Genomic DNA, 13,206 nt, shown 5'->3' on the forward strand with positions numbered 1-13,206 from the left:
AAAACGAAAACTACGTCATGCGTCACCTGCTGTAAAGTTAACAGCATACAAAGCTCTCATTAGGCCAAAATTAGAATATGCGGACCTAATCTGGAGTCCGTATCAGCAATATTTAATTAAAAAAATAGAAAGGGTGCAGAACATGGCCTGGAGATTCATCTATTCTACCTATTCGCGCTTTTCGAGGGTATCAGTTCTTCGCGATAAAGCGAAGGTGAAAAAACTCGATCATCGCAGAATGGTATCCAGATTAAACTTTATCTGTCAGCTTTACCATGGTCACTTTAACATGCAGCGTGAACGTCACATAACCGAGCCGTCAATACGCTTTGCCCGTACACAACATAACAAAACAGTTAGGCAACCATTCAGACACCTTAGCATGCATCAATATTCCATGTTTCCTCATGCTATTTCATTGTGGAATAAATTACCACAAGAAATAGTTAGCGCTAATACCACACAATCGTTCGTTCATCTTGTGAATGGTTTTTCTTTTGATTAATAGCAGGCACATAGGGAAAGCAATTAATTAATAATTGTCTTTGTTTTGCAATAAAATTAGTTGAAAATGCTGAATTGAGTGACCAGTTGTGTGTACATGGTTTGTCAGTACTTGTTGTTGAGTTGCAAACTACAACTGTTGTTCCTATATCGTATTTATGTTGATAAGTCTAAATTTCAAAGGCTGATGTTCCTGTATATTATATTTTATATATCTTTATTATTGTTCTGTATTCTATTTTTTTTATTATTTCCAGCCTTGTTTTGTTACTCTTGATGTAACCACTCCTGCTTGGGCCCGAATAGGGCCTGCAGTATTTGTAAATAAATAAATAAATAAATAAATATTGACCACTAGTCTTTTCTAAATATTCCTTCAGATAAACAGGCCGTCCACCTCAGCACGAGGGAGGCACGCTGACACATTTTATTTGTGCAACAAGAACGCGTACACTTCGTCGCAAGGCAGTCCGGCCACTTAAGGAAAAAAATATGCGCTACTCATATACTGGCGGCTTAAATTATATATGCGGCGCACGGGGGCACGCTCCATCCTGGGAAATGGTCAGCGCGAACATACGAAATGATGTTTGCCTACATCCCTAAGCCAAATAGACAGGCGTGGCACTGCGTGCTGTTTTTATAGACGTCGCAATTCCCTTTTGCACTGCAGAAAAAAAAAGAAAAGCTGGCTCGCACTAAAATTTAGATTACCTGACGCATCTTCTTCACCGCTCATCTACGTGCCTCCAATTTCTGTGGGTCTGACTGCGACAAAATATTCCGAGACCTTGATTTCTCTCCCTGTGAGCATTATTAGTCTTCGGGTGGCGTGCTGCGTTCAGGCTACACCAGCATGCAAATATAATACCGTGGAGGGTCACGGAAAGTCACTCATCTTGCATAGATTATCGCTTCGAGAAGAGCACAGGCGCCTTATGACACCTGCTAGGGCTAGACACGGTATAAAAGCCACCAGCGCATGAGTGAATTCAGCAGTTGGCTCAACGGCAGCTCTAAAGTAACCATGGTAAGAGTTTTTCAGTACCTTATACAACCGCCAGCTTCTCCTGTTGTCTTGTAAACCGATAGGACATGCAAATACAACCAATGAAGGGCTCAGAAAAGGAGGTGTATCCGATCAGAGCTTCCTAAACCTTATCTCAGAATGCATAGAACAGCGTCAAATGCAAAGAACTCTCCCTTGTATTGCAGATTCGTGCTTGCGTCTTCTTGGCTCTCGCGACCAGCGCTTTTGCCGGTTTCACCGGCTATGGTCTGGGCTACGGCTACGGCCACGGCCTCGGTTATAGCGGTCTTGGCTACGGCCTTGGCTACGGTGGCCTTGGCTATGGCGGTCTCGGCTACGGCTATGGCCTGGGCTACGCCGGCTATTCTCCAGCTGTGCACACCGTCGCCCACGCTGCTCCAGCCGTCACCACTGTCGCCCACGCCACCCCAGCCGTCGCCAGTTACGCCGTTGCCCCAGCAGTGGCCCATGTTGCCGCGTACCACGCTGCACCAGCTGTGGCTACCGTCGCCGCTGCTCCAGCCGTCGCCACCTATGCTGCTGCTCCAGCCGTGACCAAGGTTGCTACCACCTACCACGCTCCAGCTGTCACCACTGTGGCCCACGCCCCAGTTGCCACTTACGCCACTGCTGTCCACGCCGCTCCAGCTGTTGCTACCGTTGCCCATGCTCCATTTGTCGGTGGCTACCATGCTGCCCCAGTCTACGGCTATGGCGTCGGAACCCTCGGCTACGGCGCCGGCCACTACGGTTTCGGACACGGTCTCCTCGGCTACGGCCTGAACTATGGCTATGGCCTTGGCTCTCCATTCCACTACGGCGCTCTTCTCCGCAAGAAGAAGTGTAAGCAGGATTCTTTTCAGTTCAGTTCGAAAGCGACTTGGTAATGATATTGCCTAAAGTAACTGGCAACTTCGGGCAAGAAATCGCGCATTAAGGAAACGTACTTGCATCCACGGCTCACGCATGGCATTACGTTAGGTGATTTAAATACTACTTTTAATACCTTTCTATATGCTTTCTTTCCCGGCTCCTGTATTTTTCCTAAAGTTACGGGCGTTCTCGCTTGGAAAGTGTGAACAGAAGTCTAATTTAACAACTCATTTCAGGTTACTGCGCCATTTTATTCATATCCTACAGGTGATTTTTGATTTTATTAAAATTGTTTCTTCCTCTCTTCTATCTTTCAGAAATGACGTCAACCGACAAGACCTGAAAGCACAGACTAGTAACGGCCATGTCAGCGTTGCTCATAGCGAAGAAATCTTACAAATAAAGTATTTTGTTACTGCTAAATCATGGCTTCAGCGTGGCTTTCGCAGTATGAAAAGTATTGTTGCAATACTTTCATGGTGATAATAATCAGATGAAGAACCTAGTTGCCTTCATGTCATCGCCGTCTCTACCGTCATGATGTCACGGCATCCGCGGTACATAGACTGCCTGCGCGAAGCATTAGATCCGTCCGTTTGGCTGCGAAGAGTATAGTATTCTTTATGAGAGGCGCAGCCACAGTCGGGTACGTTAAACGTCCTCTGCACGCTCCAGACCGTGCATGGGCACTAGGCTTTAGCAATCAACTTAACCACACGCACAAGTTTTACGCTTTATTCACGCGCTAGAAAGCTTGCGTTTCTAACTGATTTCACAGCTAGTGGCCGTCCTATTGTTTAATTTTGCTATCTATAATTTTGCCCGTTTGTCTTGCAGAGGGCATTTCCGCGCACGGGTAAAAAAAATTAGCCCCCCCCCTCCTACTGGTGGCGCCCGAGACAGCCTTGCGCTGGTAGATGTTTTCTGCTCGTGCTCAATAAGAAAACAAAGACGTCACCAATTACTGAGAGAGACTTTAATCACCGTCAGTATAAACTCCGTGATAAACCCCGGAGCCGCACATTTCAGCTTCGCTGGTTAACCGTCTGCACGGAGTAGAGATGTAACAAATGTAACAAATTTTTGTTACATATTTTTCTGCATTGCCGTTAACATAAAATTTTACAAGCCGTACTGTGGCGGTAAAAAATAAATCTCTGATTTATTTTTCCATTTTTATATCAGTGGAGAATTTGTATTTTAGTGGAATGCAATGGGTTATTTTGTGCCGTGCGCCGCTCTGTGCACAGAGCACTAATTGCACTAATCCCCGAGCCCATTGAACTCAAGACGTATTGAAGACGCCCACAACTAATTAGGACGGCTACAAGGCGTCTTTTGTGGACAAGTCTGAAAGACGTTTTCAAAAAACGGCTGCGAGACATCTTGTTAAAATGTCTTCCGCTTACATCTTTCTAAGACGAATTGAAACGTCTTCAGAAGATGGCTTCAGAACGTTTTGCATAAACGCATGGAAAATGTCTGTGCCAATCTGTTTTTTGGATATTTCCAAAATAAGAAATTTTGAATCTTTCCTGAGCTTACGCGACTGTTACATAACTAGCATCCCAAAATGACTACACCTAGTATAAATACGTGCACTTCTTGGTACCTTGTCAGAGCGTCATACGTACATCACGGAAAGAAAGCGTGGATCGAGCTTAAAATTAATAGCGCTAAACTCGGTTGACAACATGAACGAACATAGGCCAATATCAATCGAAACTGTAGTGAACACGCAATTTCGTTCAGAATAAATACAACGACGTGCGTAAATGTGCGTGAAACACACACATACACGGGCGCAATTAACGCGCTGTACAATGTTCGACGCATATGTATCGCAGTGTTTCAATGTTTTTTTTTTTGTTTAAAGAGAGGTACCTATGAGGGCTGGCTTTATTGGTTGTATCTTTTAATAAGAACGTGAAGAAATTCTGTATGCTATACCTATCTCATGGGTGACGCTCAGGACACCGGACACCGGGCACCTCAGGACACCTTCACACAGCCGTTCCCGCGCGACCTCGACCGGCTTCTTAAGGAAGCGAGACGAATTATGCAACCACATCTGCCTGGATTGCAACCTCGTCCTCATGCTCTGTTCGGGTCGCTTCCCGCCTTGCGCAGGACGTGCGGCTTGCACCCACGCTCCCAACCTGCACCATCCGCTGCCACGTCGCCCCCTGTCTTTGAATGCCACCCGCCGTGGTTGCTTAGTGGCTATGGTGTTGGGCTGTTAAGCACAAGGTCGCGGGATCGAATCCCGACGGCGGCGGCCACATTTCGATGGGGCCGAAAACACCCGCGTACTTATATTTAGGTGAATGTTAAAAAACTCAAGGTGGTTAAAATTTCTGGAGTGCCTCACAACGGTGTGCCTCAGAATCTGACCGTGGTGATTGCAAGTAAAGCGCCAATATTTAATTCATTTCTTTTTCTCACTTGGAATGTCATATTTACTTTAAACGAGTTCTGAGGATGACATCAATTTAGACATATCCGTTCCCAATGTTTGCGAAAAAACGCACTGGTGTTGCGGTAGCTATTTTTCGGCAATATATAACATGCGTTTTCTTAAAAAGGTAAGCGCAACAACAGTGCATATTTACTTCAAGTGTGACAGTGCGTATCTCTGAACTGCTGCTAGCTTCAAAATTTGCTCGAAGTATATGTGCCTTGTCAAATCACTCGCTTTAATTGGTTTGTTGCAATATGCCTGCTAAAGTAATTAGTTCGAAATGTGATTGTGTAGCGTTTGTTAATGAGTCAGTTATTCATTTTGATTTCCAGTGTAAGTACGTAAATCTGCCCCTTCGTTTAATCCAGCAGAGTAAGTAAATTAGTGCGATATGTCATAGGTGATTTACGTTATTATGAGACATCCGGCATTTTCGTCTACAGGCTTACAGGCTTGCCATGTTCCTATAGCTGAGTCAAGCTTCTACACGAAAGATACCGCGGGAAGGGCACGTGTAACGCGCCCCATCATAACATGTGAGTGCACCGAGCCGACAAACGATTCGTTGCATTTCTCAATTAGTACCGTTTCCGTCTGAGAGGACTTTTTTTTTAATGCGTGAGCAATTGTATGCTTACCCAACGAGAAAACCCGTCCGTCCGTCCAATAAAACGATCGATTTCACGATAGGTGTCGCAACAGTGAGCGAATTCACCTTCTTGCTGCCTGTCGCTTCAACGCAAACAGCGGCGAGAACGCAGCGCTCAGGAAGCTCAACTCGCCGCACTTCCTGTCGCCGTTGCAGATCGCTTTCAAGATTAGGGCCCTTGGGGCTCGCTTTTACGCGAGACTGTCTCCATCGCAGGCCGTTTTCGAGGAAAGGCCCACGCGATATGCAGCCGCTTCCAGAGTATGGCTCGATGCGGATTGATAAGGCGCTAAAGAGCGATAATCGCTTATAATGATTGAACATCATCAGTGCGCATGCCCCGTATGCCGCCGCAACCTGCAGTAGCTTTCTTGCGTCGTGATTCACCTTGAGCAGCCGTTTGCAGCAGTTGGTGTAGCCGCATCGCTGTTGTTTATACAGGTGGGATCAGGATACATAACATTCATAAGGACACCGGGCTTGTGTAGATAAGTGGGGCAATGCTTACGCATACCTAGATAACTCCCAAAGAAGATTCTGCGTGTCTTATGTTTTTTTTTTCCTGTGGCAGTTTTTTTAGCCATGCAACCTCTGCTGGCAAAGATACCCGTTAAGTGAACAATTTTCAGTACGCTATATTAGTACACACGAGTGAATTACTTCGGCTATTAACGACTTCGCTATGGTGTGCCGAGCACCTGTGTAAGACGCAGAATTGCAGAGTCCGCATGCCTGTCAAATTTATACATTGCGTTTGTGATGAATAATGCCGGAAACGTCGCGCATTTAATTCCAGCATTAGCAATGTCCCTGATTCGCATAAATCATGATACGGAATCTTGTTCTGCTTTAATGGAATCATTAACCGACGGATTTTCTTAAGGTCATATCTTATAAGACTAAAAGCCGTCACCAGATAGAAATTGCTATACATGCCCGACTATCTTATGGACGGGCGTTTCTTTGATCTGTGAATTTTTCAGACTTGCACGCATACGCACGTACAGCTCACCCCCTTTGTACGGCCCTTCCTTGTTTCCGGCTTGGTTTCGCTGGTTAACGAAATGCCGCCAGGCCAGCTGCGCGATTTTCACTCTAACTGCTGCTTCGTTTCTTGTTTACCTTTTATTTTATCAGCGCTTCATAGTATGGCCGGTGAAGTGTTACTCTCCTAGAGCGATTTCCTGCAATCACCTTAGCGGGATGTAAAGATAACTTGCAATTTCAAGATTGCTACAAACGTCTACCATAGCGCCACGAATAGTTCTATACAGCTGCCGTGGCGGTCCCCGGAAAAAATACGGTCAGTGCTTGCTTGCTAAGCGGCTCCAGTTGCAAGCATGGCGCGGTTTTGATAATACACGCGAACCAGCTTGTAGCTGGCGGAGACGGTAGCGCAATGGTCGAGCGGCCATTGGTTAATGCGTCTTCAATCGACGTTCCCGTGGGTACCTTTGAGGTATCCGAATAATTGAGTCGATTGAGGTGTGTGTGTGCCTACTCGCACGTAGCGCCGAGCGATGAGCAAAAGCAGAAACTTGAGGTTGAGGATGCATCAGCAACCTCAAGCGCTGTTAAACAGAACGATGCGTGAGGAAACGGTTCCCTGTGATGTCCCCATAAAGATAGGCCATTGTTTTCGGAACACTACTAATTTGCAAGTCATAAAAGGTCATTTCTTAATACTAGTGCGCCATATACATGCGGACAGGTAATTTACAAATGCCTGCATTTCATAAGGCAACATATTTATGTTGAACCGATGTGACATTTTTGTTGCAAAACCGATTATCTGTTCCGATGTATATTATCTCTTGTTTTTAGCTGCACCAAATTTATAATAGTTGCCTCTGGCAGATACACAATTCTAAATCTTTCGCGATCATTGGAGCTAATTTTTTATGTGCCCAAAAATGCATTGGCTTCCAAGTAGTTTGTGCTTTAGTGCATGACACGGCGTTTCCTTAAAACTGTTTCCTTAAGTTAAACTGTGCATTGTTACCCCAATTTTGAGAGCGCATATTTTGAAACCAGTGCCATCTTCAGAATTTGTTCCAAGTCGATATGCCTTGCAACTCACTATCTGCATTTCGTAGATTAAAATATCTGCCCTAAAGTAATTAATAAAGAGTTAATTAGCGTAATTGTGTCAATGATTCGATTAAGCATTTTGATTTTCCGTAAGAATAACAGGCCGCCGCAGCGAGTATTTTAGTACAAGGGTTAGGATTGTGCTACCTGCCACAGACAATGTTTTAATGTTTGGTTCAGTTAAAACAATGGCGTGTAGTATGACAAAACACACGCAGTGGTAGGATTGCTGCTAAAGATCGCGAAAATCTGCAGCATTACATTAAAGCTGCTCCAGGATGAGCCACGCCGGTCAGTTTCTGAGGGCACGTCGAGGATGAGTTGCGGTCGGTGCCAGGTGGCGGTCGCTACCATCTAATGCAAGGAGTAATCGTAAAGGAATAACACTGATTCACATTGAAGAAAAAGAACTAGGAAGCATTACCAGCAAATATGCGGCCTGTATAGTGAGCAACATAGCAACAAAGAACTTCATGCGGAAAGTCAGAGAGGCTGAGATAATCTCATAGGTGGTGGCAATGAAAAAAAGAAACCTGCCATGAGTAACTACTTCACATGAAAGAAACGAAATCAGGAAAGAAACAATTTATGATATCTCAAAGGGAAGCTCATTACTTTTCGTAGTGAGATCAGGATGATTTAGAACACGCACCTGTAAAGCGAAATATAAGACGGAAGAAGAAGCATGTGCTTGCTGCCGTAAAGCTAGGGAAACCATGGAGCATGTTTAATTAGAATGTAAAGATATCTGTCCAGCGAGCGATTAAGGAATCACTGGCCTCTTTAAAGATCTTGGGTTCAGCGAGAGCAGGGCAAAGGTAGACACGTCCGCAATAGAGATTAGTGAGAGGCGATTGGAAGATTGGTGGAAGAAAAGTATGGAAACGACAAACAACGGAGGCGTACAAAATGAAAGCTCACGATAGGGGTTCATGAACTTTGGTTACGGGAATCCCAGCGTGGGTTTTCTTTCCTTTTCTTTTTTACCATAGGTAGGACATTAGGCAATAAAATAACGAGAGTTTGGTGGCGCAACCGACCAACCCATTCCAAAGGCGACGCTCATAACATATATCCATCCATCCATGCGATGAGTATCGTGACATCTGCCATTCATAAGGCTAAATGAGCTGAGAACTCATTGAGCTAATCTTATCCAGCATCACGTGCCAGTAAGCGCTCGCGCATCATGAAGGAGGGAACCTCCTGGTCGCACATATGACCACTCCGCCATTAAGCTCTATCTGGCATAATAACGGGATGTCCATATTTTTGGATGAAACTCTGTCAGGTGTAGTAGTGCGTGCTCAGTTCGTAATGCATTGGTGGTGCGACACGCATTCGTACTGCATACTGGCAACGTGGCCTTGGCGGGATAGGTGTTCCTTGAAGGACGACGCGCGCTTCGCTCGCGCGTTCGGCATGACAGCTGTGTCAAAAACGTATGCAGCACATATAGAACACACTTATCAATTTAATTATTTAAAGGCGCAAACATCATAAGCACACACAATAGGACATAACATCCATGTGTTTTCTAAAGCCCAAATACATTATCGAAGCCGCAATGACGTATTCAGCTTCTCTTGGCATCCTCAGCTTAATGGTAAGGTCAATATACTTACCGGTAGATTTAGCTTGCCGTTAAGATCACACTCAATTCCGTCTAAACGGGGATACGCCCAATGGGCAGTCATATTACTGCTTCAAACCATTACGTTGTTAAGTTGCTTTCTATATGCACTCACGGTAATGGCCAAGAGCTTTGTAGCTGGTGGTGTAGCAGTCAATAATAATTTTGAGTGGTTATCGGCCGGACACTATTCCTGTGAAACAAAAATGGCTACAGGGTACCGGCTCGCACCATTGCTATTGTTCTCAATGAAGGTAATCGACGTACGCGACCACTAACGAACAAAACACAACTATCTGCGGTCATACTCAGTCAACCAGCGCACTCGAAAAAAGAAAATATTGCACGTGTGGAGCGGTAAAGCGAGCTACATAAAGGTACAATAAAAATTACGGCAATCCTACTGAACACACATTGGTCTATTACCCGCATACAAGACGTCTAGGCAGGATCACAAATACGTCTTGAAACTCGTTACAAACGTTTACAAGACATGTTCAAGATGTCTTGGGAAGATGTTTAAGACTTCTTGAAAACGTCTTACCAAAACATTGTCGGACGTCTTAAAACGTCTCGTAGCCGTCGTGAAGACCATCTAATGCACCGACAAAAAAGGGATATAAGACGTTTTGCAAGACATCTTGTAGCCGTTTTAAAAACGGCCATAAGAAATTTTGGGAGACGCCGTGTAGCCGTATACTAAAAATGTTTTCCCCAACAGACTAAACAGACCTGATGAGCAAGGTACGATACCTTCTAGACAATATTGCGTAATGCAGCCCTATAATTTAGTAGTGCAATTTGTTGAGTGAGAGGTCATTAACGCCCCAAGGTAACGTACGTAGAAAGCATTCAAAGATCTTCAAAAAGTGGCAGCGCTTCTAGTCATACCGACACCTTCAACTTCTATCGGAAAGTACCATTTGTTCCTTGGACTGGGTAGTTGCAAAAACCACAGCAAGAACTACCAAACCTGTCCATTTACAGTGCGAACACTATTTTTAGAAAAAGCACTAGTACAAAGGTGACATTTTAACTAGTCTCTTGACGCTAAAATTCAGTCATAACTTTGCAATCCAGTGCCAGTTTCCTTCCAGATCAGCTGTCCAACGATATGATACTGAAATTCAGTGATCTGGCTAAAAGGGGGCATACACTGCACATATGCGATGGTTTGGAAAGATGCAAGGTCATTATCCTTACCTGGTCAACATATATCGAGATTTGCGGATGGAATAATATCAAGGACTCCCGCAACACTATCAAAGAAGTTTCTTACATGGATGTTTGTCACACGCATGAATTTATGAGCAACATACACAGCTATAAAGGAATCGAATGGCTCCTGACACTTGCCATATGGATAAATCAATGGGAAGCTTCCTAATCCTCGCAATATTGAACAGTTGGGCTGCACCGGAAAAACCAATGTCTATGGCCCATTTCTTACAACCCATGATAGCGCCACTGAAATATTGTCAAAGCCACAAAAGTGACCACACATGTCAAAGCCACGCTTAATGATTAATCATACAAATGAAGCGGTGAAGTGGCCAAAGGTTGCAACAATTTTTTCCCCAAATCAAATCAATAGCACCACTACATAAGCAAAATGTTTCTAATGCAACTTCTAGAGATTTGCTTCGTGACTGTTATCATACAAAGGTCACTTCGTGATTCAGGGAGCTGGCTTAGACAATTCCACAGGCTGATGCATCTTCAGAAGTTGTAGCTTGTTCCTAATGTTGCTTGAGCTCAGATTGGTCACCTGTAATTAGAAGGTAAGAGAAGATATTAACAAATACATTTTACAGTGAAACTTCGTTTTAACAAAAGGGGACATAAGATTAACTGGCTGTAACAAAGTGAAATCCTCCGTAAAATCGCCGTAGATATCCACTTTTTAAAACCTTGTTTCAAAGAACTAAAATTATCCTGCCAATAGATTTGCCGAACATGATTTGTCTCCGAAACAAGAAATGCCCGACCTATGCAGGCTCAATCGCATTCCGCGGGGTTTGGCCGACATTTGGTGCCAAAATTTTGGGTATCTGCGTTGAATGCGCCGTTAAAAATTTCCAATTGTCACCACCGCGCGTAACTTCCTGAGTTGTTTCAGTTGCTTTGCTGTGTTGAATTTTTCCGTGTGTGGCCATGCCGTAGTGGACTTGTAGCTCGGCCATTTAACTAGCGGAACGACTGTAGGACGAAAGTGAAATTGCTTAATTCGTTATTAGCATTTCACGTGACTACGCCGCCTGCTTTTTGTGCCTTTATGGGGCTCGCTTTACCGCTCCGGACGAGCAGTATGTTCTTTTTCCGGGTGTGCTGGTTGACTCAGTGTGGCCAAGGATGGTGGTAATTTCTTCGTGAATGATCCTGTACGTCGATTATTTTCCTCGAGAATAATCGCAATGGTGCAAGATCTCTGGAACTATTCTCGACGCACACGAACAGTGTCCGACCGATAACCATATGAAATTACTGTTGACTCCTACAAAATCAGCTAAAAAGCCCTTGGCCATTCGCACCAGTGCACATGAAAGCAGCTTAGTAACGTAACGGTTTGAAGCAGTGATATGATTGGCACCTTTCGCATGTCCACATTTAGTCTCAATTTAGTTGAATGTGCTCTTACTGGCAAGCTAAATCTACCGCTAAGTAGGTTGAGCTTACCACTGAGGCGAGGATGCCAGGAGAACGTAAATATATCATTTCGGCCTCGATAATGAAGTTGGACTTCAGAGAAGACACGGATGGAGCGTCCTGTTGTGTGTACTTATGTTTGTGCCTTTATATAAATTGATGAGTGTGTCCTGTATGTGCGGCATATGTATTTTTGTGCCTTCATTGTCTTGTTTTGTACTTCATGACTGAGGCCGCAATGGTGTATTTAGCTTCTCCTGGCATATTCGCGTCAATGGTAAGCTCAAGCTACTTAGCGGTAGATTTAGCTTGCCGGTAACAGCACACACAATTAAGTTCAGCCTAAACCTGGACATTCGCAATGCGCCAGTCACATCACTCTTCAAATAATTACGTTGTTAAGCTCCTTTGTATGTGCTCTGGTAGTAATAGTCAAGAGCTTTGTAGCTGATATTGTACCTGTCAACAATAATATTGAATGGCTATTCCTGCGCATAAAAAATGGTTCCAGAGTGCCGGCGCGCACCATAGCTATTGTTCTCGATGAAGATAACCGACGCACGCGACCACTCACAAACAAATTACCACCATCGGCGTCCACCCTGAGTAAACCAGCGCACTCGAAAAAAAAGATACTGCGTGACCGGAGCGCTAAAGCGAGCCACATAAAAGTACAAAGAAACTCACGGCCATACAGACACGGGGAACACGAATAGTCAACACAGCTATTTCACTTTCGTGCTAATGTCCTGCAGCTATGGCCGAGCTACAAGTAGGCTGCGTTATAAGCACAGAGAAATGGAACACAGCAAAGTAGCTGATAACAAGCGAGGCATTAAGTTTCAGTTTGCTGACTGCACCACGACACAGCTGCCGTGCCGAACGCGCGAAGTGCGCGTAGCTGGTTGAGTATGACCTGTCTCACAAAGTCCTCGTCGCCAGTACGAATGCGTGACGCACCACCAAAGCATAATGGACGAAGCACGCACTGCTAGGCCCGACATAATTTCAGCCTAAACTACCCACAACCCGTTATTATGGCACAGGGAGCTTAAGGGCAGAGCGCTCATATGAGCGACATGCATCCAACAAGATGCGGGAGCACCTGTTGGCACGTAGTAGTGGATTAGATTAGCTCAGTGACTCTTCAGCTAATTTAGCCTCATGTATGGCAGATGTCACGGCGCTCTTCGTGAGAGGTACCACTTGGCGCCGACCAAACCTCATCTTCGCCGTGATCTCGGAGATTGCGTGGCACGGCTCATTCTGAAGAAATTTTAACGGAATGTAGCAGATTTGAGCAATCGTAGCAATAATCC

The 13,206-nt window shown here is 44.7% G+C and overlaps 1 protein-coding gene across 1 annotated transcript in view; it reads left to right on the forward strand.

Moving 5' to 3' along the window:
• The window catches only part of LOC142574637 (uncharacterized), a 49,459-nt gene that overhangs the window by 26,969 nt on the left and 9,284 nt on the right, over positions 1 to 13,206 (forward strand). The window contains exons 2-3 of the mRNA XM_075683677.1: positions 1,681 to 2,377; positions 12,643 to 12,659. Coding sequence (XP_075539792.1) covers positions 1,681 to 2,377; positions 12,643 to 12,659 — 714 coding nt within the window. The remainder of the gene's footprint in view (positions 1 to 1,680; positions 2,378 to 12,642; positions 12,660 to 13,206) is intronic.

The sequence above is a fragment of the Dermacentor variabilis genome, chromosome 3, assembly GCF_050947875.1.
Source record: "Dermacentor variabilis isolate Ectoservices chromosome 3, ASM5094787v1, whole genome shotgun sequence".
NCBI classification, from domain to species: domain Eukaryota; kingdom Metazoa; phylum Arthropoda; class Arachnida; order Ixodida; family Ixodidae; genus Dermacentor; species Dermacentor variabilis.